General features: G+C 37.0%; 1 protein-coding gene across 3 annotated transcripts; it reads left to right on the top strand.

Annotated features, from left to right (window-relative positions):
* Positions 1 to 6,279: 6,279 nt before the first annotated feature.
* Positions 6,280 to 25,458, top strand: LOC120767937 (ATP-binding cassette sub-family G member 1). 3 transcript variants are annotated; one of them, XM_040094304.1, is made up of 10 exons: positions 6,280 to 6,472; positions 18,982 to 19,633; positions 22,718 to 22,835; positions 22,989 to 23,178; positions 23,236 to 23,381; positions 23,438 to 23,679; positions 23,747 to 24,030; positions 24,147 to 24,315; positions 24,392 to 24,648; positions 24,726 to 25,157. In XM_040094304.1, the coding sequence occupies exons 2-10, from the start codon at positions 19,405 to 19,407 to the stop codon at positions 25,155 to 25,157; spliced, it is 2,067 nt and encodes a 688-aa protein (XP_039950238.1). In that variant the 5' UTR covers positions 6,280 to 6,472; positions 18,982 to 19,404. The 3 variants fall into 3 exon arrangements, with proteins under 3 accessions (XP_039950238.1, XP_039950237.1, XP_039950239.1); XM_040094303.1 differs by having other exon boundaries at positions 6,280 to 6,624; XM_040094305.1 differs by lacking the exon at positions 6,280 to 6,472 and having other exon boundaries at positions 19,405 to 19,633; positions 24,726 to 25,458.
* The last annotated feature ends 368 nt before the right edge of the window (positions 25,459 to 25,826 follow it).

Genomic DNA, 25,826 nt, shown 5'->3' with positions numbered 1-25,826 from the left:
TGTTTTTGTACGTAAAAGTAATTTTCTTCGAATTTCTTTGTGTGATATTCAGTGCTATATGGCACAAATGCATCGCTATATGAGAGTCAGCCTAGACCCCTATATGGGTAAGTAGATGGTATCATCACGCACAGTTTTAAAGCAGGTCATAAATGACATGAATTTTTAATGTTAACAACACATTTAACCAATTATTTTATTTTCTTTTGTTTGTTTGGGACTTAAATTTAATATCATAAGGAGCCATATATTATTCTGAGTTAATTTTAAAACAAGCGAGTCCAATGTTCAAAACAATATAGAGTATATCGATACTGAGCAAGCAGCAAAAAAAATTGATAAAAAGTTTGAGAAAATGTGTTTCTGAGTGCTTAAAATACCCGCGTCTACAACACATATCTATACATGTGTTTAAAGATAACAGTTTATATCCGAAAGTCAGTCTGAATTTGTATGGAATCTGAGCAATAAAGTTCCGTTTGCTCGCTCACCTAGGAAAATTTTTTAAAATGTCATGTAGAATATGAAAATATTCAGTTCAAACGAACAATTGAGAAAGCTGAATGAAATTCTCAACTCCAATACTGAAAATAAGTAAAATTTAACAACGAATCGAGAGTGATTTTCAAAATAAATTTATTTAACTACCGATTATATAACCGGTAAATTACCCAAAATCATCACCAGTGATTTCTGTTAGAGTTTCGCAGCCGAACTAACAAATATAACCGAAACTCTAGTGGTCGTTCAACGCTTTCCTACGAAACGGCCGTCTAAAGGGTTTACCAATAAGAACGACATAATGCTCAGGGTTTGCTCGGAAAGTAAAAGCACTGATTTTCTTCCGCCGCGACTGTACTGCGGAGCATGCGAGCACCGACTCGATTCGGTAGAAGGCGTTCCTAGCTAACGTATGAACGGCTGGTCAGTTGCCTCTGAGCACCTAGAGAGTCAGGACAAACAATTTCGCGCGACGTGTTTCTGTGAGTGATGGAAGCCGAAAATGCAGCGTTCGTTAGAGCAGAGGTACGCCATTAAATTCTGTGTGAAACTCGGTAAATCTGCGACAGAGACGTTTGATATGATCAAGCAGTTTACCCAGAAGTTGCCTTAGCAATAAGTGGAGTGTTTCGGTGTCACCAGGCCTTTTGACGTCTAATCGTGCAAAAAAGGGAAGAATGAGCAAATCTAAAGTAAAAACGATGCTCATTGTCTTTGTTGACATTAAAGGCATCGTCCACCATGAATTTATTCCTCCTGGACAAACCGCCAACGCCGAGTTTTACGTGGAAGTCCTCAAGAGACTCAAACGAGGCGTCAATCAGGTCCGACAAGACATCACAACCGATTTAAAGTTGCACCACGACAACGTCCCGGCTCACACCGCCTTTCTTGTGAACAGCTACTTAACCAACGCCGGCATCCCAATGCTTCCGCAGTCGCCCTACAGCCCAGATGTGGCCCCCGAAATTTTTTTTATTTCCTTTCCCTAAAAGGCTGATGAAACGGGATGCAAGCAGCATGCACCTCGGCTCTCAAGACTATTCCGGAGAATGCCTTCCGTGATGCCTCCAATGCTTGGTAATCGCACTAAAGGAGCCTATTTTGAAAGATTTTAAAGAATTGTAACGATTGGTTCCATGCATTTTTTTTTAAACGGCTCAGTCCTATTACTTTCCGGACAAACCCTGTATATGTGTGCCTGACTTATATAAACAATTCATTTTGCAATAAAATATTTCACTTCACTGTTTGAAATGAAGTGAAGTGCAAAAAATATGCACACAGGCAGCCGTAAATTATGCCAAACTTTCCCATTGCCAAAGTTCGTGCCTTTACACACATATGCCTTACGTATATACCTTTATACTATATTATAAATTAAAGTATACGCATATACATATGTATAGTATATATGTACATATGCACATGTATTTAACGCTTCACATATTATGCGCCATTTGTTCGCTTTCCACGCCCCGGCGATTAAAAGTACTTCAAGAGTTGATTGGCTCTTTAAGTCGCAAAAAATTTTCCTTCATGCGAACTCACACAAATTCTGCTTTTCACCGCGTTGTGGAAAGTGGAAAATATCTGTGCGTTTCCGACAAAGAAAAAAGTGGCCGTACATATAAATATGTAACAGTATATGTATATACTTAAGTATATCTACATACATATACCCTCCAATATTGTTTACTGCTCAACGCTAAAATCAAAGCGTAACGCAAAAACAAATTCCCGCCAAGCGTTTCTAAAACTTTTACGAGCTTGTTGGCTATCCACCAAGTAGTTTGTACGAGTGTGTGTTTGCAATAAAAGCCACTCAAAATAGTGGTGTTTGCTAAAGCGGAATTGAATGTGAGTGAGTGGGTTGAGTGGTGCACACAAGTGACACGCTTGTTGCATGCAACATCACTTTTATTGAAAAGTGCAATAAATGCACAGACGAAGTCGACTGTAAAATCAACCGGCAAAATTGCTATTTAATCACACACTTACTCTTTCACATACAAGGTAACTTTGTTTCTGCAAACGCATTAGTTTCCATTTCCTCAGTTTCGTTCAGCTTCAAAAAAAGTACTCAAATATGAGTTATAATCAACTGTGAGTGCCGTTAGCCGGCTTTTTGAACACGTTTAGTTTCGTGTGCTGAGTAAACTGAGTGAATGCTTGAGTTTTATTTCACGTTTGTGCGCAATTTGACAAACACTGTATGTCAAAAGTAATGCTACCGAGCTGAGTTAGTAATTACGAAGTTATCAAGAAGCTCACAATTTTTGTAAAATATAGTAAAAATTAAAACTCAATATTCGAATTTATTATTAACTATATAATGGTATCTTTTGGAATGAAAATTTTTTAGAAAATATATATTAAAAAAAATAAAAACTGGAACAAATTTTAAAATTCTTAAAGTTGTATTCTAACAATGTAATCGACTTAGTTTTGTAAACTTACCAGTCGAAAAATTGTGCAGTCGACAAGATACGACATAGGTTAGGTTAGGTTAAGAGTCGATCCTAACAGGCATCTCACTTGGTCAACTTAGAACGCGGGTCCGTTGTGGTACTTAAAACTCCTGTATAATAGATTATAAAACCCTTACAAGACCAATGGAACAATGCTAGAATGCAAGACGCCATAAGAGATTCATCTCTGTCCCATTTCGATGTATCACAACAGGGGAGCAAGGGCACCAACTCTGGCTAGCTCAACTTCTTTACTGCTGCCAGCGAATCCACTATGAGGCCAGGCACCGCAAACCAGTCTGATGATAAAGTATCTTAATACTATTTCTAGTGATGACAGACAAACCTTAAATAGCTTCGAGTGCATAGTTAGCGAACTCGGCGCTAGTATTGACGCTTTACTGTGGGAGTGAATGCACACCTCCCTGAAAGGAGCTGCACTTCGTAGTAGCACGTCTATCGCCACTTTGATAGCAGTCACTTCTGCCTGAAAAACGCTGCAGTGCTCCGGTAGAATAAAGCTAAGATTGACGGAGAGCTTCTAACCACATACCTTTGGTAAAAGTTTGTATACCACAAACTATTTTCCAATTTTTTATACCTCAAATAGGGTATATTAAGTTTGCCAGGAAGGCAAGGAAACTTCGGTTAAATGGGCATGCGAAATGAGTCGCACCATGTCTGTCTGTTTGTTCTTTCAACGATCTGATCCAACTGATTTTTAGCTACCAAACAATTGTGTGGAAAACATTTTTATATGAGGATCTATCTTCAAGAAATTTGGCTTAGTTTATTGCCTATGGCAATGGAACAACCTCTGAAGAAATTGTGCAGATTGGTGCACTATAGAATGTAGCATCCATACAAACTGAACTAAACCATCAAAACAAGTGATACTTAATAAATTCTACGCCAGCTCAAATCAGTTTACAAATGGGTAATATGAGTTCTCAACTTTGAATCTCCTCAACTTAACTCCAAGTTATCCGAAGATCAAAAAAAATGGCAAAACAATCGGACACCTCGTCGATTTATGTCCCCAAGCTGTCCTCAAAGTAGATATCTTGCATAAAATTGAAAATATATTCACATTATTAATATTCTTACCAATCTTATTAAAGTCTTATACAAAATCATATCTGCGAGCAACTAAAGTGGTAATATATAAAAGAATATATAATAGAATTTAAGTAGTTCCTACTCATAATGGATTCCTTTCTAATTATTCGTACATAAAAACTTTAATTACTCTTGAAAGAATGTGAAACTGTTGTTTATAGTTTAGAAAATGTTTCTGCAGACAAGAAATGTAGAATTGTTCTCAGCATACATATACATACATACGCATATATGTACATACATACATATGTAATAATTGAATTTAAATGAAGCAGAAAGTTGTAAGTGGAGCGTTTGAATTTTCCGCGATAATCATTTGCCACTTTGCAAAGTTTTGCAACAATTTATGGATTTTTAATCAATGCAAACTTGTCTTTGTTGTCTTTTGCTTCTGTTTACTAGCATATTCATAAAACATTTTTTATTCTTAGTTGTTTCTTATTCTCAGTCAGCGTTCACTGATAATGAATACGCGCTGTCTGATTGCATGTCTGTCGATCTAGATACGCCACTGACTTGCCAGCTTGCAGTCTGTGTCTTAGAACGCACAATGCAACGCGTATCATATCTATCTACAAAGGCGGATGTGAGTGTTCTGCAAATATGAAAAGAACACGCTCTAGTGACTTGCCGCTTTTTTGCGAGAAAATAATTTGATAAACCATATTTATATGCTTTATTAAAGTAAAGCGTTCTATTTCTTGTTGTAGTCATATTATATGTGCATATTTATATATATATACGTATGTGTGTATGTGTATGAATTCATACGTTTCATGTGCTCAATGGAAAGCGCAACCCAGCAAAAAGTTGCTAAAGATGACTAAGAAATAAGTACTCAAAATATAATCAGGTACAGAGGATCGCAGTAGTAAGGGGCTCCTGTGGAGCAAAAATTTTGAAAAAGTGGGCGTGACCCGCCCTCTAATAAGTTTAATGTGCATATCTCCTAAACTACTAACGCTATAATAACCAACTTAGCCAAGCCCCAATATTATGTAATCGGCCCCGCTCACTCCCCATATAGCGGTATTGAACTACTTAAAGCACAATAAATCAGTAACTAAATACGCCAGAGACATTAAATTTTACTTAAGAGATGTTATGAGAGAGCTTTCTGAGCGCCGGTGTGAATTTTGGACAATAGGCGTGGCACCGGCCACTTTTCGGTGAAATCCGATATATCGGGATCTGTCAGAGCGATTTCGACAAAAATTAGTACATAATATTCCTATGCCACAGAGCAAAAATGGGCGAAATCGGACTACAACCATGCCACCTTATAAACAAAAACTGTTCAAAAGCGGTTGAACCGGGTCAATACCTTCCTGAGCCCCCATATACTTAACTATTACCAAGATTCTTGAACATCCGGCTGACTTTTCTCAATACGATTGGTAATTGTATATGAGGTAACTTAATAAAATCCATGGAACATTTGTTTAGTATGTGGTTAGATATAGTTAATAGATAAAATCGGGCCGATACTAATCCAACTCCATTATATGTAGTATAATGACATTCGTTTTTCTAACAAATCTTATGCGGAATTCGTCGATCAGTGTATAAGTTATATAAAGTATATGAATGCACAAAATTGATTGGATTTCGATCCTTTGGGTGACTTGTTTTAATTTTCAGAAGACCAAAAATGTAGAAATCATGTCGGCAAAGCCATGGTCTTTTTCCCCTCTTGCTGACACTATCCAAGATATATAATATAAGAACAGTGAAAGTGAGGACTTACAACAGGGAAAGCTTTACTAAAGCATTCTCTCAGCGATTTTAATAAATAGATCGATGAAAAGTGACCGAAAAGTAAATATTTCAAACTTATCTTCGAAGAACTGACGACTTTAAATTTTTTAAAATTGACTGAATATAGCTTTGGGGTTTTGTGATCTCAGCACATTTTAAAAGGAATGCGACTAAACCGAAATTTTACTTGGTTACTTCATTTTCTTCAGGAAAGGCAATCAAAAAGGAAACTTGCTTTCCAAAAAAATGTTCTTCATGAATGATATTTCCAAAAGCAAGACCCTCTACTCATGTTGACTGGGTAATCACGAATACTTACTACTTGCCATTGTTGTTGTAATTGCGGTTCCCATTTGCTAGCTATTGCCGGCACAGCCACAGCTGTCGCTATCGCTTCAATTGACAGTTGGAAAGCAAACTTTTCAGTTTGGTTTTTCAACGCGCAACGAGCGAACGCGTCTAACTCAAAGCGCCGTTTGACCGCCCGTTCGATCACACGACCACCGACCCACCAAACGTTCTCGGCGACCGATAATAAATTGATACGCGCAACAGTCAATGCTTTATTCGTAACAGTGCGCCCAGCGCGTTGTGTCCCAAATCGTGCCTCTTCTTCTTACATGGTGCATACGTAATATATATACATATATACTTGTGATTTGTTTCCGTGTTTCATATATACAAAATCAAATATATAAATATTTATATAAATTATTACAAATGAAGTGATAAGAGATCGTAACTAAATAAACAGACGTTGAAATGATTAATAAAGGTATTTATCGCCTAAACGTATGTTTGTATTTCGTAGCGAATTCGGCTTAAGTATTGCTCTAGTGGATTATTGACATGTGTTTCCCTATCGTCAGTTAGAGACGGCTCATTTTAGTGTATGCGGCTTTTCTTAGTGCAGTGTGTACTGAAATAAATTTTGTTGATCGTCGCTGTTCTGGAGTCGCTGCGGTTTCTGTGCAAAGTGCTCTTAATAGGCTTCGCAGTGTTAGTATGTATATGTATTCAAATCAACCGAAATTTCGTCCCAAAAATTAGTTAATGCGTGACATTCTTACATATGACTTTATGTGTGTGCGGACGGACAGGCATTTGCTTAGAGTTGAGGCGGTCGCTTTTCGTATTAAACGATCTTAGTGCAGAGCGAGTGCCCTTTGAGTCAGTTGTTTACTCTAAATGGAATTTGCTAAATGAATTAAACTAATTAAGTAAAATAGTGAATGGGAAAATGTTCATTTGAGTTTTATATGAGTGGCGCTTAATTCATAAAAAGAAATATATATATATATATTTATATAAAGAATTTTACTCTCACTAAGTGGTATTTTTTTAGAAATTTTAGAAGCTTTCTTTTATGAAAGGAAACTCTGATGTCGGCAAAAATTAAATGAAATAGAAGTACGTTTTGTTCGAAAATATTGCCTCTAAGAATTTTTTTCGAAGTATGTCTTTTGAAGTACTAATGTATTTTGTAAATAATTGAAAGCATAGGTTAAAGTCAATGCCGAACTCCAGGGCGAGTGATTTGAAAACATTTATTCCACGCTCGTGCCATTTTCATAAAGTCATTTGAACAGCGGACATTAAGGTGTCAATTTCTCAGCTTATGCAATATATATTATTCATATTATAAACTTGAAAATTTTCACAGACAAATTCGAATATATAAATGCTTCTTAGCTTATAGATATGTATATGGTAGATAGTTATGTTAGAGAGCTAAAAAACTGGGTTTGCACCGCGACCGCTAGGTCTATTGTGCCCTCACAAGCCACAACACATTGATATATATTCAAATATACTGCCAGATGCCATTGAGGTGATGTGATCTCTTTTCAGAAACATGAATCCTGAGTCTGCTCGGGAGTCCGGCTCCATGTCGCAGAACCGACAGTTTGTACAAGAGGCTGAGCCCATGTTAAATAGTGCTTCTTGAGCTTACAATGCCCAGTTTAGAATGCAAAAAGCAGCCGGAATTAATTTCTCGAGGGATTGATTATAGTTCTTAACCTTCTGAATGGCGTCGTGCATGCTTTGAATTTGTTGTCAATACTTCTCCCTGCCCACTCTTAACTCCTTGCGGAGTAGGAGGTGACTTATGGTATGAGGACCAATCGACATACAGGGCTCCGGTTCGTCTATTCTAGTGGAAGCTACAGAGCGAGCAAGCTAGTCAGCCAATACTTTCCCGGCTATACTCTTGTGGCCTGATACCCCGTAAAAGTGCACTTAGTGACGTCCTGATGGGCTGTTTCGCCGTTCTAAGCACATTTTCAGCAGTATTAATTTTATCTCATAAAAACAGATCGATTTAAATGCAGTTTGGCTATCGCTGAGTATGGCAATACTTTCGTTGCAATAGTTGCGTTATAGGTTTATCTCCACACCCACCGACTTATAGCAAATACTTGTGCTTGGAAGATGTTCGGAAAACTTCCCATAGTTATGGAGTTTGGTGCGTGGTCCTGCAACAATTCCGGGCCGGTCAGTGTACCACTTGCTATCCCTTAACAGTAAGTCGAGCATGGAATCATTCCATTCAGTATTGCTACTAAGGCTAACTTTAAACTTCTTGTGGAGTTTACTATTTTGGTAATGCTGTTTCTTCATCACTGTAGACCTTCACTTGTTGGGGCAAGATTACTTTTCCATAGCTTAACCATTCTGCGTTCATTTGAAGCATTGTGTGTTTGGCTGCTTGAGTGATTACTGGGTAAAACGGTTGAGCTCCAACATAACCTTCAGTGCTGGAGCTCACGTTTCAGCTTCGACATTTGAAGTCCTACCGTAGTCTGCGATGATTTTGAAGCCCAAGCCGCATCCTTCTTATACATTAAACTTATGACGTTTACTTTCATGGCATCATAACAGACCTGCAGCACCCTCAAATTATGTCAAAATGCGCTAAGCTATTTCGAAGAATATTAATGTTCTTATACTTCACTTCCAATTCCTATTTCGCACACTAGTTCCTTGCGGTTTAGAAAACATGGCGGGTAGGGAGAGGTTTCGGCGGAACAAACCGCCTTAATGTGCATTTACAGTAATATATCAGTTTCATTGAGGTTTTTCAAGGAAAATATGTCAAGTATAGCTCAGTCGATGTTGCGACTTGCGTATTGCATGGCATTTACACACTAATAAGGCACTTGTTTTCACACAATAACTAAATCACTATATTTAGCGGTGAAAAGGTGCAAATTTAATTTACGAATGCTTTCACGAAGCCGAAGTGATTTAGATTTGCTTTATTTTCATTTAATTGTCTTTCCAAATATTGCGAGTAGAAATAAGCTATTCTATATTTTCGAAATAAAATGCTGTTCGTTTACAGAAAAGGCGGATTGAAACTCGGAAGAGAAGTTGGAAAATATGTGTATTTTCAAGTATTCGCTGAAGGCGAAATGAAACCGCGAAAGCCTCAATAACTAACTGTGAACACATGAATTTCTATTGTTTATGAGTCTAGTGGTTATAAGTGTGTGCATAGTTGAGTTAACAGTAAACAAGTACAACAAAGTACACATCGTAAAGTCAACGAGAATGAAAACAAAATCTACGCGGTGATAATTAGCAACGTGCAAATACGAAAATCGGGAATCAGATATATTCTTATGGCTCGCAGCAACTAAACTTAATGATATATGCATAAGTGTTTTATAGTTTTCGTATTGCTTCTAGTTGTGTGTGTACTTAAATGGTATTTCGCAGCTCTTTAAATAAACAGCCGAGCTGTTGAAATTCTCCGGCATGAAATAATACAGAACTTGTCTTTCCTTTCATAGTTTGTTCGTTTTTATTGGAAAACAATTATGAGTAATAATTAATTGAATGCTAAAACAGCATCCCGTCAAAATAAACGAGTAATCAGTTTTGAAAATGCAAAATCCATATAAACGATAGAACAAGAGAGCAATGTTTACGCCGGAAGATGACGAAATATTGATGAAATACAAACAAGAATATGGAATAATTAAAAAACGTATTTATATATGTATATACGTACATATATACATTGGTGCAATGAATGGGATTTCTGATTAGAACTTTATTCGAAGCAGTATATAATTGCAGTATTAGCAAATATAAATCCCACACACATTTCTTTATATACACACAGAAAAAAATTATTAGAAAATATTTTATTTTGAATATATATATATATATATAAAATATATGCAAAATGAGAACAAAATTGCTAGGCAAACAAAAATATATGTACATTACACACACACACACATACATACATATATACACATGCAAAAAATACTAAAAATTATTTTTAGTGTAGATATATAAAATAAGAACAAAATTGCTAGGGCTGCGTGTACACAAAGAAATTTTCGTAGTTCATTATCGTCAATCGTATTTTTGGTGTTACTCAATTTATATAAAAAATTTAAAGGATTGTCTCAGTGTTAAATTTTAGAAGACTCGATTGTTTTTTTTTTTTTGTGGCATTACTGTCGTTTTTTCTCAGAGTGGTGTTTTTCAAAACGGTTCCTACTCTCAAGGGAAGAGTTTCGAAGATGTCTAGTTACGAATTGGAGAGAACATTTTTAAAGTCATTTTCTATCGCGCTATGGAAGCTTCATTTTTTTCGAATTCTTCAATTTTTTTTCTAGGAAAAGCTGTCGAAAAAAGGGCCAAATTCGTAACTTTTTGATCAAACCGCCGCCATTTTTTCCAATTTCAAAAAAAAATCTTTCTATAGTGCGATAGCGACTTTCCCTACAGATTAATAATCATTTTGAAATTTTTGCTTTAGATCAAAATTGCGACCGCAATCCTGGACATCGTACAGGACCTATGTGTTCAGTTTGTATGGCAGCCATATGCTATAGTAAGTTTCTTCGGAGAATACATTGTTGCCCTAAAAAATAATCTGTGCCAACTTTTGTGAAGATACATTGTCAAATGTGAAAGCTTTTCATACAAGCACTTGATTCCGATCGTTCAGTTTGTATGGCAGCCATATGTTATAGTGGTCCGATATCGGCAGTCCCGGCAAATGAGCAGCTTCTTGAAGAGAAAATAATGATTGCAAAATTTCAAAACGATATCTTAAAAACTGAGGGACATACAGACAGACGGACATGGCTAAATCGCCGCAGCTCAACATACTGATTATTTATATATATACTTTATAGGGTCTCCGACGCTTCCTTCTGGGTGTTACAAACTTCGTGACAAACTTAATACTCGTATACCCTGTTCAGGGTATAAAAACCGGACCGGAATTTCAACATAAGGAAAAATCGCGAAAATCTGTGATTTTTCGGAGGATCACACTGAGACGATGCCTTAAATACATTTAAAATTGCACACAATCCGAGCATGAACAACTGAGCGCCATTGCTTTTTTCCTTCTGTCATCGTCCATAAACTTCGAACTGCCGGAACACAAGTTGCCATGTGTGAACCCAGCATAACAACAATGCTTTTTTTCTGCTACTCTGTGTACTTAATTGTAGCTATTGAAATGCAGACATTTTGCGTAGGCTTTAATTTTTTACACCTGTTTCTTCTGATTTTTAAATCTTATTCAATTTGTGGATTCAAATAACTTTTTCCATATCGAATTTTGCATTTAAAAATAGAAATATAACAATGAAATCCAGTTTCTCTCCTAGAACCTTATCCCAATTTTTATTAGCAAAATAAATTTTATATTTTATTATTATTTTGTACAACTGACTTTTGATTGCAGAATTGTGAAAATTATATTTTAAGCAAATGAAAAAATTTGCTTTGTCATAAATAAGTTATATTCTTATTTAGTTAGTATATATTCTAAAAATATCTACAAATGATCATTGAAGATCTACAGAGTCTAATCAATATATGCATGTAATGGATCGTTCACTAAGTGATTTCGTTTTTTTAGTGCAATTTAAATACGACTTTATTATTAAAAAAATTATGAAATTATATATTCACCATTTTGTTCCAATACCTTTTGGCACCAAGAGATTGGTTTCACGCTCAGAAAATTGTTTATCCTTGTAGACAAAAAACTGGTCCAAGTGGTTTTGGATGCCCGGATTTGAGGTGAAGATACTTACATTCAAAAAAAATTTCATAGACTGAAAAAAGTAATAGTTCAAAGGTGACAAGTCTGGAAGTACATAGATCCTATACAAGCAACAAAAACTTTTGGAGAGTCATTTAACTTGTATGAGGCCTCGCATGATGCTGGTAGAACATAATTTTTATTGATCATTTCTGGCCTCTTATCTTAGAGTACATCACTGGATTTGTCCAGCTAATCACAATACACTTTCGAATTAATCGTTAAATTGTCGCGCAAAAGCTCAAAATGAAGGAAGCCTTTCAAATCCCACCAAACAGACAACATAACTTTTTTTTGGTGACTATGGGCCTTCGGAATGGTTTTAGTCACTATAGTCCATGATCTCTTGTGCTTCGCATTCTTATAAAAAAATCCACTTTTCGTTGTCAGTAACAATGCGCTTCAAAAATGGATAACCGAAATTGCCGGAACAATATTATGCAAATCAATTTTGGCATGGAATTCAGTCAACACTTCTTCTCCGTAAACATCACATAATTTTAGTTTTGCTTGAACTGGATTTTTAACCTCTTGATAGTGAAACAGAAAATACGAAAATACAGTTTTTGACCCTTTCTTCTACAAAATCTACTCCAAAAAAATTTTGTAAAATTTTTTACAAAAAAACCAGTTATGCTTGAAGTTGGCTGCAAAAAAAATCAATAAATTCAGCTGTTGTCAACAAACGAAATTACTTAGTGAACGAACCAATAGAATAATATATACATATATATTACATATTTAAAAAGCAAAAAAGTGAGTTGTAACTAGTAATTTGCAAATTTTAAGTCACAATTTCACCCGCCTTGATATTTGTGCACTGTCATGCATCATGAACGCCTCCTCTATGGCAGCACACAACTACTCCAGCAAGTACAAATGGGCGCATTACAATTGCTGCTCTTGAAATGCTCACGAAACTAATCAGTCGCAGGTAGACATCCGAGGAAGAATAGAAATATATAGTATGCATGTGTGTGTGACAAATAGCATTTTCCGCCTGCACGCGTGACAATCCGTAGCTAATATTATTAATAATATGCAAGTTGTCACAATTATGAGCTTACTTGTGCACGAGTTACACTAATTACTGTTGTTTAAGTCGCTTTAAAAAATCATTATATATTTATATTACTATATGAACATGTATACTATATACATATATTTGCACTGGTGTGTTTTCGTTTAGAAAGAGCCAGTGAACTCATTAAAAAACTTGAGTGAATAAATAAAAATGAAAACAATTAAATAAAAAAAAAAACGGGTGATAAGGAAAAAAACTCTAACCTAACGTTTACAGATGATTAGTTGGGTACGGTTACCCATTAACCGCAAAATGCTTTGCTTTTTTATATACATATTTATTCTTAACAATATAGATACTATTATATTTAATATATTTTTATTTTTTTTCAAATATTTTTAACACTATTATTAATCACCAAGACTGGCTGTTTATAGCCAATGAATCTCATTTCTTTCAAATTATCTCCCTCTTAAGTGTATATACAAAACAATAATTTGGAATTAATGAACAATGTACCCGGATGTGTTGAATTTTTGGACTTGTATTTTCGTAGATTCGGCAAAAGATTAAGCCATAAGCTTATATGCAATAGGGTTGTTCTTTAATAATTAGTTTAGCTTAGATTATGCATGCCATGCATGGACTGGTGCTTAGTATTGCCAGATGGAAGTACATTCTTATTTGAGCTGAAGTGTTCGTCATACAGAACGTCTTGAGAGCGACTTGATATCAAAGTCACTTCATCTAATCCCTTGAACCTCGAAAAGTTGTAGGTAATGCTGGGACAAAAATATAGTAGGTGTTAAAGCGTCTCTCTCTTGCTTACTTTCGTGCACTTTCAGCATCTTCCTTAATAATACAATTAAGGGCTATAAGTAAGTAAAATATACACTTTATATAGGAGATGGAAGAAAACCAAATTTTGCACATTTGAATAACTTTCATCCTAAAATCGGCGTTATCATTCCATATCTTGACTGGCCTAAATGAGCTACACTGTTGTGATGCTTTAAGAAAAGAAAAAGTAGTCGAAAAAGTCGTTTCGTATCTCTAATCAAACTTCAGCTTATTTTTTATATTTATAATGAACTTTATTGAACCAAGTATGTACCATTTTGGTCGACCACTTTTTGCCATTTTTCCTCTAGACACGTTATTCCATCAGTGTAAAACTGTGACAAGTAATTTTCACAAGCTTCTCTTGAAGCCAACTTTACTTCATTAAGAGAGTTCTGCTTTGACCGAAACAAAAGGTAGTTCGATGGTGCAAAGTGAGGGCTATATGTTGGATGCATCAAAACATCCCAGCTAAGCTCCCCCAGTTTTTCCCGAGTCATCAAAGATATGTGTGGTCTAGCGTTGTCCTGATGGAAGACGAAGCCCTTCCGTTCTGACCGTTTTTTCGATTGCTTGCTTCAATCTCATCTTGCGACCATTTGTTGCGCTTCACCACGCTTGGACCATGATATTTTTCGCACATTATTGTCGTATTTGGTCCACTTTTCGTCTCTTGTTACCATTCGCTTCAGAAAAGGTTCGATTTCATTTGGTGTCAGCAATGAATTGCAGATGTTAATTCGGTTCATTAAATTTTTCACAGACAATTCATTCTTTCTGTAGCCATCCTTTTTTAAATGATTCAAAACCGTTTAGCGATGTCATGGCTGCCTATGTGACGGTCCTGGTCAATCTTTTCCATAATTTCATCGACTTTTTCAACGATAGGTCGACCAGAGCGAGGTGTATCTTTCACATCGAAATTTTCAGAACGGAAGCGATCTAACCATTGTTGTGCTACACGAACTGACACAGCATCGTCTCCGTAAACTTCTAATATTTCATTGGTGGCTTGCGTGGCATTCTTTCCTTTTTTAAACGAAATTTCAAAATATAGCGATTTTCTTCATTTTTGAACAGCTGTAACTTTTTCTAATTCCCCGAATTTAATTTTCAAATTCCCCGAATTTAATTTTTTTGGTTAAATGAAGCTTAGAATCTCACCTTTCCAACACTAAATGGTATGGCACTTATGTGACTGGTAGCACTGGAGATATACGACTGCAACGACATCTATTGACAAAATACGAAAAGACTTTTGCGACTACTCAATATTTGTTGCTCGGTCACATGCGAACTCAGCCGTTCTTATTTGCTTATGTTCAAAATACAATAAATGATTAAACAGAATGACAGAACAGTCTTTATTATTTTTACAAAATATTTTTAGACATGAACACAAGTTGTTTTGGCTTTTAAATTTAATGCCAAAAGGTAATTAGATTCTTTGGAGGCAAGGGAAGAAGGAAGTGGGTGGAGCAAAGCTTTGACTTGTTAATCATAAACTTTTCCAGTTAGTACGTAAACGTTTCTCCTATACAACCACTTATAACTTATGTTAGTAATGTAATATTAACTAATGAAATGGAAATGGCTTTCCGTGAATACGTTTAAATTACATTCACGTGAAAACATTAGCAAAAAGCACTAAAATATTCTATAACATGCTGTGATTGTCATTTTTCCTTACCCACACATATGGATGTATTGAAAAAAGTGTATTTTATGAGCCACAGGATGCAAATTGACGAGCTAGCTGATTGATAATATAACGAATAATTATAATGTTGAATTGATTCAGTGAAAGGCCTAATTAAATCCATGCAATTAATTGCTGCAACTACAACACTATTATATTAATTATCGTTATGTGTGGAACATGGGAGTAATTTTAACAAAATTAAATTATTATAACCAGCTAAAAGCTAGTTTGTTGTGAAATTATACTAATTATCGATTGCCCTTATGCTCACTATTATTAAGTGGCTAATATTGGTTCAGAAGCATTCCTGAGGCCTCGTTACAATGTAATATAATTCAATAAAGTTCGCGATATATTTAAGAATACAACAAAGGGTTCTTTGCTCTTTACTTGTAAAGGATTTAGACACACTCCAGTAAGCAGGAGCAGCTCAAGTAATCTTAAAAGCTGTGTCGTGACTTCACTGCACTGTATGCTAGAAAATCTTACAGTAACATGGAACCACATTTTAGAAATTAATAAACAAATGACAATAAAGATTAAGAAGCTTTTAAATAATTAGGATTAAAGTAATTTTCCATTACTCGCGTAAATAATCGTAAAATATAGTATGTGCTAATTACTTATGAAAATAAAATAATTTTTTTTTAAATAAAAATCTCATTTTGCGTTTTATAGTTTACATGTAGACACGGACGTGACAATGACGTGGAAAAAAATAAAAGCTTTGTGTGTGTAAATGCAAGCTGAAATACTCAAATGACCGGCCATTAATGCCATTGTTTTTAGTTTAGCGTAAAATGTCAAATTTATGCCGCTTTGCTGTCAACGCAAGAGGCCTCGCATGTGCTACCTGTCGTATGAGTAACATTTTATTATTAGTATACATATGAATATCACACAGGCGAGCGAATGTTAATGCACTTATGCATGTGCTTTAGAAAAATTATTTAAATGCATTTGCAAGCAGTTGTTGTTGCTATTTTGTTGCAATTAAATATATTATTTTTTTCTATAAAAAGTTAAATCGTGAATGCGCCGCAATGCCAGTTCAACGAACTGAGTTAGACAAGCGACATGACAGCTGCTCTAATTACCCATGTACTATATATTTAAGTACACACATACATACATACATACATATATGTATATAAGTTCGTTCTCAGATAAACTTTTGTTTCTATTGTTGCAATTATAATGTCTTTGCTCATTTGTAAAGCGAATCTTATTATTATTTATAATGGCTTCAGTTAATTATATATGTACAGTAATGCACAAAACATATGCAATTTGAAATTATAAAAAATTTTTCTTTTTGCTTATATGACATATTCAAATTTATGTTTCAAATGTATGTTTAGTACAAAAAGAACAAAATTTTAATTTAAGGGGCTCACCTCTTGTGACAGCCTAAAAACCGTCAATTTTTTGGGAAATTCAAAATAAAATTGCCTTATATATTGTTTGGAAGTTTTTAAGGTATATTTATAAAGGTTTCAAGAGTACACCGAAAAAAAAATGTTTAATTTATATTTTTTGAGTCATAGAAAAACTCTGACGACGGTAACAAAAAGGCTCTCCACTGCTGTAGAAACAAACTAGCGAAATCGGAAAAGCCAAAAAAAGCTATTTGACACCAATTCGAGATACCAAGTGCAGCCAAATCCTTCTCCACCCGATCTTTTCAGAGTGAATGCCTTCCTCTTTCTCTGATTCCACTCGCGGGTACTGAATAGAAAACCTTCAAAGCTTGAGCGTTCCCTTCAATGACGGCTTGACCTAGCCAGCGTTGCCGCTGTCTCTTGATTCGCTGAACTAGGTCAATGTCGTCGTACAACTCATCGTTCCATCGACTCATCACATGGTCATTGTTTATGCCTCCGCACCATATAAGTAGCGGGACGGGAATAATGAGGGATTTGTAGAGTTTGATCTTTGTTCGTACAGAGAGGGCTTTACTTTTCAATTGCCTACTCTGTCCAAAGTAGCAAGGCTGTTGCGGTGTTTCCACGATAGAGCTGTCAACAGTGACTTGTGAGCCAAGTTGCGAATGCGTTGACTGTTTGCTAGATGATAGAAGATATTTCGTCTTCTCCTCATTCACAACCCATACGCTTCGCTTTCTTATTCAGTCTGTAGAAAGAAGAACTAAGGGCGCGGTTGTTGAGGTCAATAATATCAATATTATCGATGCATACAAGCAGCTGTGCGTTCTTATAGAAAATTGTACCTTCCGTATTAAGCTCTACAGCTCGTATTATTTTCTCCAGCAATAGATTGAAAAAGTCACACAATAGGTAGTCTTATTGTTTGAAACCTCGCCTTTTATCGACGGGCTTAGAGAGGTCCTTGCCGCTCTTGACGGATCTTTTGGTGTTGCTTAATGTCAGCTTCCACAGGTTTGCGGGGATACCAAGTTCAGACATAGCGGTATAAAGGCAGCTTCATTTCGTGCTGCCGAAGGCGGCTTTAAAATCGACGAAGAGGTTGTGAGTTGGTATTCCTTTGACAGGTCTTTTCAAAGATTTAGCCCATTGTGAATATCTGGTCAGTTGTTGATTTTCCAGCGTCCAAAGCCACACTTATAAGGTCCAATCAGTTTGTTGACGAAGGGCTCAGTCTTTCACACACTACGCTCAAAAAGCGTATATACGCAATATTAAGAAGGTTTATTGGCGCTGATTATGTGGTCCCCAGAGCGCACTTAGGTTCCAATGATCGGGCATGCTTTCATCCAACGGCAGCAAGGAACCTTATGCACCTTGTCAGTTCTTCGCCGCCGTATTTGGATAGCTCGGCCGGTAATCCATTGGCCCTTGCCGCGTTGCTGTTCATTGGGGAATCGGGTCCGCCATATCCAGATGTCACATTTTCACTGGCATTCAGAAGACTGAACAATGCTGATGCTCTGAACATTAGCCACTAGATCACCACTTTGTGTCCTGCAAGAGGATTCTCTGGTCTTGAAACCTTCCTTTAGTCGCCGCATCTTTTTGTAGAATTTTTAAGCATTACTCCTGTCGGCCAGCTTCTTAAGCACTTCATACTTACGCATTTCGGTCTCTTTCTGTTTTTACCTTTCTCTCCACTGCGACACGACAATCCTCAACATATCAGCTGTTCTTTCGACCTTTACGAAAAACAATGCGTTCGCTTGCTTTTTCTTATTCGGGAAACTTTTATATCGAAGTGTGCAAAAAAGGGGCAACTAATATGTTTGAGTATTGATATATGGGTATGTAGCCTTTGCAATTTTAGATCGATGAAGGGAGCGCTCGCTGGAGGCAACTTTAATTGCTCCTTAAATATATTCCACAGATTTTCTATCATACGGTTTCAATCAATAACTTATTATAATTATTAGAAAATTATAGAAATTAACATTTTTTTTAATTAGTCGTAATCTGCCTTCACATACATATAAACATGACAAACACTGAGTCATCTAGTATTGAAAACGATACATCTGCTCTTCTTACAGTGACTAAATCTTTGCAATAGAAAAAGGCCGCCGCAAAGCAGGCTCAGCGAATTGGTGCAATCATCGCCGCAACACTGCCGTTGGCGCAAATTATGACAAAACATATACAGACATACAAACAAACCTACATTTCAAACAGCTACCAGAAAAGTGGCAAACATTTAAGCGCACACAAACACACACATGCGAGTATGTCGTAGATGCATGTGAGTAAGCGTTTCGTAAACTAACGAAAATCAAGCGTGATAGTGACAACAACAACAATACTAAGCAGCTCAAGAGTCGCCAGCGCAGAAGTCGCGTTTTCGAGTGCAATCGTTGCAAACAAGACAAGCAACAACAACAATATCAACCACAAAACAATAACCGCTAACGGCATAACAACAAACACCTTCCCCACAAAGCCAAAAGCCAGCAACTAGGATGGATTCGACAACAGATACCGGCTGCAGCGACTCGTACAACAGTTACGGTAAATCACACTCCAGCGACACCTCGCTCAGCTACGGCAGCGACATAAATGCGATCAGTGTGGATTTGGGCAATGGTGATAATATCTCTTGCAGTGGCCTAAATTACTTGCCAACTTGGCCGGCGATTAATTTGGAATTTCGGGACTTGAGCTACGAGGTCTACGATGTACACACGAAGGGTGAGTTCTCAACGCATTTTTTTTACTGTGATGCAAGATACAAATTTACGCATGGACAGATAGTTATTGTAGAAAGTAATATTAAATTGATTACTTGACTAACCAGAAAAACTTAGTATACACTCACGAACACGACCAAATTTTGTCTTTCGATAGTGGCATTAAAATATGCGAGGGGGATTTGGAAATATTAAACAAAACCTCGCCCAACACGGCTTAAAGAAATTATATACCTCGTTCTCTCTCTCTCTCTCTCTCACTTCACGATTACCGATCTTGGATGCTTTCTCGCCTCCAGAACCTAAAGATCTAGAATGAGTGTAGAATTTTTTAGGTACTTTTAATAGATTTTGGATTTCTTAATTAGATAAAATTTTTGTTGATGTAATCTTGAGGCCAGTTGTTGCTCAATTTTCTATTGCTTAAGGTATTAACCACCCTAATAAGTATTTTTAAAAACCATACAGATCGACTATGCCTTAAGACACTTTTAACAAGAAAACCTTTCCTTACATAACACAACCCAGCAACATATACATATGTATGTACAACATGTGCACTGTCACTCTAAAGCTGACCTAATAACTTCAAAGTCCCTTCACTACAAGCCCAAAAGCTAAAGTACTGGCGATTGCAACAAGACTGTAAAATAAACACGAATGAGTCAGTAGTAATTACGGGGGCAAAGTAGCGACTAAAATAGCTACCACTGCTGATGACTACATCTCAAGTACCACCGGTTGCATACTGTTACACCTGTTCCTACTATATACAGTGGCATAGGAATGTTACTTGAGTCATGTAGGCGCGACTTTGGCTGACGCCGCGTGAGTAATTAGTGCGAGTGCAAATGGAAGCAGAAAACTAACTGATAATTTTTCACGCAAATAGTCGCACGGCAAACACAAAGGCTCTAACTACATGCTGATTACAATGTAGTGCTTAGTAATTGCAGAGACATTACATTGATGACCCTGCTAAAATTGAGATACAATAAAATAAAAATTGATGTAGTTTGATTCTGCCTTAGGTCAGCTGGTGACGTCAATATACTGGATTTTTTACAACAGCTTTGACTCCAAATGCCTCAAGAAAATGTTTGAGGTTATGGGTTATATAATTAAAAGTCGCTGATAAAATGATAGCGGAGCCTATGTAATTATCTGAGCGTGATTAAAACCAAGTTTAACTAGAGTATAACATTTTATTATAAACATTGGTGTTGCTATCGGAAAAATCCATGTTGTTCAATCGGTCTTTTCAAAGCGCTCTCTTCTTCTAGAAAAAAATTACGGTGGTTCACTGAAAGTATGCACCCGGCTATTATCTGAATGAAACCCTGTTCACCAACGAAATAGCCAAGTTGCAAGCCCAAATCCTAACAAACATCATGCACTCAGTAATTTATCTAGTTCATCTTTTAATTTTTCTTTAGGCACTTAATTAATACCGTCCAACTAGCCAATTGGGTCTAGATTCTCAAGTACTGAAGAAAAAATATTGAAAAAGAAATATGTATAAGAGAAAAGTTTAAAGGACCTTCTACAGTTCGTAATTTTGAAGCTTCTGAAATAAAAGGTTTGAGCAGCAGTCGGAAAGCTATAATATTGGGTAGTCGAAAAAGTCTTTTCGTATTTCTAATCAAACTTCAACTATTTTTTTATATTAATAATAAACCAAGTAAGTACCGTTTTGGTCGACCACTTGTTGCTATTTTCCCGCTAGAGATATCATTCCATCAGTGTAAAATTCTTCTGGCTTCTCGGCGAAAAACTTCGACAAGTAATTTTCACAGGCTTCTTTTGCAGCCAGCTTTACTCCATTAAGGGAGTTCTGCATTGGCCGAAACAAATGGTAGTCCGATGGTACAAGGTCAGGGCTATATGGTGGATGCAACAAAACTTCCTAGTCAAGCTCTCTCAGTTTTTACCGGGTCATCAAAGATGTGTGTTGTCTAGCATTGTCCTGATGAAAGACGAAGTCCTTTCTGTTGATCAGTTCTGGCCGTTTCTTTTTCGATTGCTTGCTTCAATCTCATCAGTTGTTGACAGTAAAATGTAGAATCAATCGTTCAACCTGGCTTTACAACCATTTGTTGAGCTTCACCACGCTTGGACCATAATACTTCTCGCACATTATTGTCGTATTCGATCCACTTTACGACTCCTGTTATCATTCGCTTCAGAAATTGTGCGATTTCATTTCGTTTCAGAAAAGAATCGTAGATGTTAATTCGATCCATTAATTATTCACAGACAATTTATGTGGTACCCAAAAATCGAGCTTCTTTTTGTAGCCAACCTGTTTTAAATGGTTCAAAACGTTTGATGATAAATGTTAAGTTCCTTAGCGATGTCATGGCTACTTATGTGACGGTCCTGGTCAATCTTTTCCATAACTTCATCGACTTTTTCAACGATAGGTCGACCAGAGCGAGGTGCATCTTTCACATCGAAATTTACAGAACGGAAGCGAGCGAACCATTGTTGTATTACACGAACTGATACAGCATCGTCTCCGTAAACTTCACATAAAGCTTTGAATCTCACCTTTCCAACACTATATGGTATGACACATTGTGATTGGTAGCACTGGAGATATACGACTGCAACGTCATCTATTGACAAAATACGAAAAGACTTTTTCGACTACCCAATATGTTAGAAAATTTCAATTCGTTTTTGACAGTTGTAATTGCCAAACAAGCCAAATAAACTGAGCAACTCCAAACAATAAACAAATTTCTCCCTCAAAGCACTTTAAAACTGTCTTCGTAAGATTGTATAACCGTTGCTCCTAATTAAGGGTTTAACCGATTATTTTACTTTAATTACCATCAATTAACCTCTCTCACTATCTTGCGAAACAGATTGCCTGTACTTATACCTATACTTAGACATATAATTCCGTGATTAAATAATAATAATTTTTATCAGTTTGATCAACGTCAGTTTTCATAGCCAATAACTAGACAGCGTCGTAATTATATATTTCACATTACGCTTTCATAATTATGGCTCACAAATATTACAAAAAACTTATTTCCATAAATTATTTTTTCCCCAAACGAAATAAAACGCTTAGCACGGAAACCGCTGCTGCGCGGCATTAACGGACAGTTTCGTGCGCACGAGCTAACCGCCATTCTGGGCCCGTCGGGAGCGGGGAAAACGACGCTACTCAACCTACTGGCCGGCTATGGGTAAGTAATGATGAATGTAAGCGCCATTACACACAAGTACAAAGTTTAATTACACGCCAACGGGAGTGCACTCGTACATGTCATTTATCTGTTTTGCTTAACTTTTGCTTGGCATGGCAATTTATTTTATTACATTTTCACATTTATCGATAGCGCTAGGAAAACATCCGGTGAAATTTGCGTCAATCACAGTCCGCGCGATATGAGAGTTTTCCGCAAAATGTCACGCTACATCATGCAAAACGATGTGCTGGATCCACATTTCACGGTGCTGGAGGCGATGCTGCTGGCCGCGCACCTAAAGCTGGGCAACGACTTGAGCCACGCGCAGAAGTTGGAAGTGGTGAGTTATGGCGCTGAAATGCCTCGAAAATGGTGAATAACCGCCAAACGCTTTCAGATCGATGAGATACTCCGCATGTTGGGTTTGAAGAAAGTGCAAAACACCATCACGTTGCGTCTGTCCGGCGGCGAAAAGAAGCGCTTGTGCATCGCACTGGAGCTGGTGAATAATCCACCGGTGATATTTCTCGACGAGCCTACCACGTAAGTGAGAGAGAATCTCGATCAGCTGCATATTTTCACATTTTTATCTTTTCTAGCGGTCTCGATGATATCTCAAGTTCACAATGCATCTCTCTGCTGCGCGGTATTGCGCATCGCACAGGACGTACCGTTATTTGTTCAGTCCACACGCCATCCGCCAAAGTCTTCGATATGTTCGATAAGGTCTACATATTAGCCAAGGGACAGTGTATTTATCAGGGTTCGGGCGCCAACATCGTGCCTTATATGAAGCATATTGGTCTCACATGTCCGCGTACTTATAATCCGGCCGACTTTAGTGAGTTCGAGGATAAGTCTCTACCAAACCAAATTGTGTTAACCCTTTTTATTGTGTTTCTACGCAGTCATTGAGGTTGCCTGTCAAGAATATGGTACGCACTATCATGAGCCAATGGTCGAAGCTGTTGAAAATGGTAAGGTCTATCGCTGGACGCCACATCGGGAGCACAGACAAATTAAAGCGGACGCAACGAACAAATCAGACACAACGTCCGGTGCCTCGTCCTTCGATGAGTTGGAGCAGTTCGAGGAGGAAATCAACCCGAAATTATTGAAGCAGAAAGCATCTTGGTGGATGCAATATAAACTGCTGCTGGCGCGTATGATGGTGCAGATGTGGCGCGATAAGGTAGGTTTCAAGAAGTAAAGGTTGCTGACTTAACTGTTAAACTAAACTTTGAGTTCTCTCTTTTAAGTTGAATTTCAAGTATTTTTGTAACTAAGTTCATTACATCTTTTTTGCAGTCCTATATAAAGCTACGATTCTATATGAACATCGTTCTGGCGTTGATTATTGGTAGCATCTACAGGGGTGTGGGCGACGATGCCTCAAAAGCCTTCTTTAATTTCGGTTTCGCTTTCACGATAATTATTGCCTATTTATATCTGCCAATGATGCCAGTATTATTACAATGTAAGTGTAAAGCCGTAATGTGATATTTTCTTTGGGTTTTTACTAACTAACCGTATCTTTTCGCTTTTGCCTACAGTTCCGACCGAGATGAAATTTCTAAAACGGGAGTACTTCAATCAGTGGTATCACTTGAGTTCATATTATGCCGCAATGATTTCCTCCAAATTGCCTTTTATGTTCGTGCTGGCCGTCATCTACCTTATTATGGTCTATATTATGTCCAGTCAGCCTTTGGAGCTTTTCCGTTTCTGCATGCTCTTCCTGATAGCTTTTTTAACCGCTATGACGTCGGAAAGTTTGGGTCTCTTAATATCGTCACACCTTAGTCTGGTGGTGAGTAACAACACAGCGCACAAATGCTTAAGAGACTACTCACTTAAGCACTAATCCGGCTCATGCTTCATTTACAGAATGCTATGTTCATGGGTCCTGTTGTCGCTGTACCGCTTATACTACTCTCCTGTTATGGCATCGGTTATGGCAAGGCGGTATATATACACCCTTTAATGCGCTACTTAATGCAACTCAGCTACTTGCGTCACGGCATGGAGGGTCTGGTCGCCGCTCTGTACGGTTACGATCGTGAGGATCTACATTGTCCGGAAACTGAAGTGTTCTGTATGTTTAAGAAGTCGAAATTCTTGCTTATGATTCTCGGTTTCGAGAATTTGAACTACGTCTTTTCGGTTGCCTGCCTCGTGCTGTTCTATATAATATTCACTCTCGCTGCCTACTTTATGATTCGTCAACGACTCTCACTCCGAACCTCAAACAATGTGATCGTGCAATATGCAAAGCAATTCCTGGTGAAGCATCTCAATTTCTCTTCATACAATTACTAGCGGTGCTCGGTGGTATATTTTACATATTCGTAAAACAAACTTTTTGTACAAAGAGTATTTATTGTGACTTTTAACATTTAGTATGGAAGGGAGCTTAGAATTTTAAGAAAACTTTTGCATCATGTACTACTTAAATAGAATAGTCGTTTTGCCATTAAAAACCCGAAGTATCACCTTGTGATCGTTTTAAAATAGTTGTTAAGGTTAAGTGCTTAACCCGGTGGACTAAAGTGATATTAAATTTAAGTGATTGTATAAACTTTACTAATCAATAAAGCAAAATTTTGTAATGTGAAAAAAGTGTGACGTATTTTTATGATATCTACTAATGCATTGACTCATGCGATGTGTGGGAAGTGGCGCCGTCTTGTTGTCGCTGAGATCACGAGCTTCAATTTCAGGCATCTAATAGTCGGTTATCATGACGCGATAACGGTCGCCATTGACGTTTACATTCTCACCGGCATCGTATTTGAAGGAATAAGGACCGATGATTCTACCGCCTCACAAACCACACCAAACCGTTGTTTTTTCTAGATGAAACGACAGCTCTTGAAGCGATTGCGTGATTAGTGTTGATCCAAAGGACAGAAAAGTTCTTCTTGTTTCCTGTTTTCTTCGCACACCAAAGCGTAAAGCATAAGTATATTTTACCACATGGACGTACGA

The sequence above is a fragment of the Bactrocera tryoni genome, chromosome 2 (genome assembly GCF_016617805.1).
Source record: "Bactrocera tryoni isolate S06 chromosome 2, CSIRO_BtryS06_freeze2, whole genome shotgun sequence".
Taxonomy (NCBI): Eukaryota; Metazoa; Arthropoda; class Insecta; order Diptera; family Tephritidae; genus Bactrocera; species Bactrocera tryoni.
The sequence above is the reverse complement of the archived record's forward strand: the minus strand, read 5'-3'. Positions and strand labels throughout refer to the sequence as shown.

Coding starts and splice junctions, on each gene's coding strand:
- LOC120767937 (XM_040094305.1), top strand. CDS start 19,405: ATGGATTCGACAACAGATACCGGCTGCAGCGACTCGTACAACAGTTAC. Junction 22,836..22,988: donor AACCTACTGGCCGGCTATGG/GTAAGTAATGAT, acceptor ATTTATCGATAG/CGCTAGGAAAACATCCGGTG. Junction 23,179..23,235: donor ACGCGCAGAAGTTGGAAGTG/GTGAGTTATGGC, acceptor AAACGCTTTCAG/ATCGATGAGATACTCCGCAT.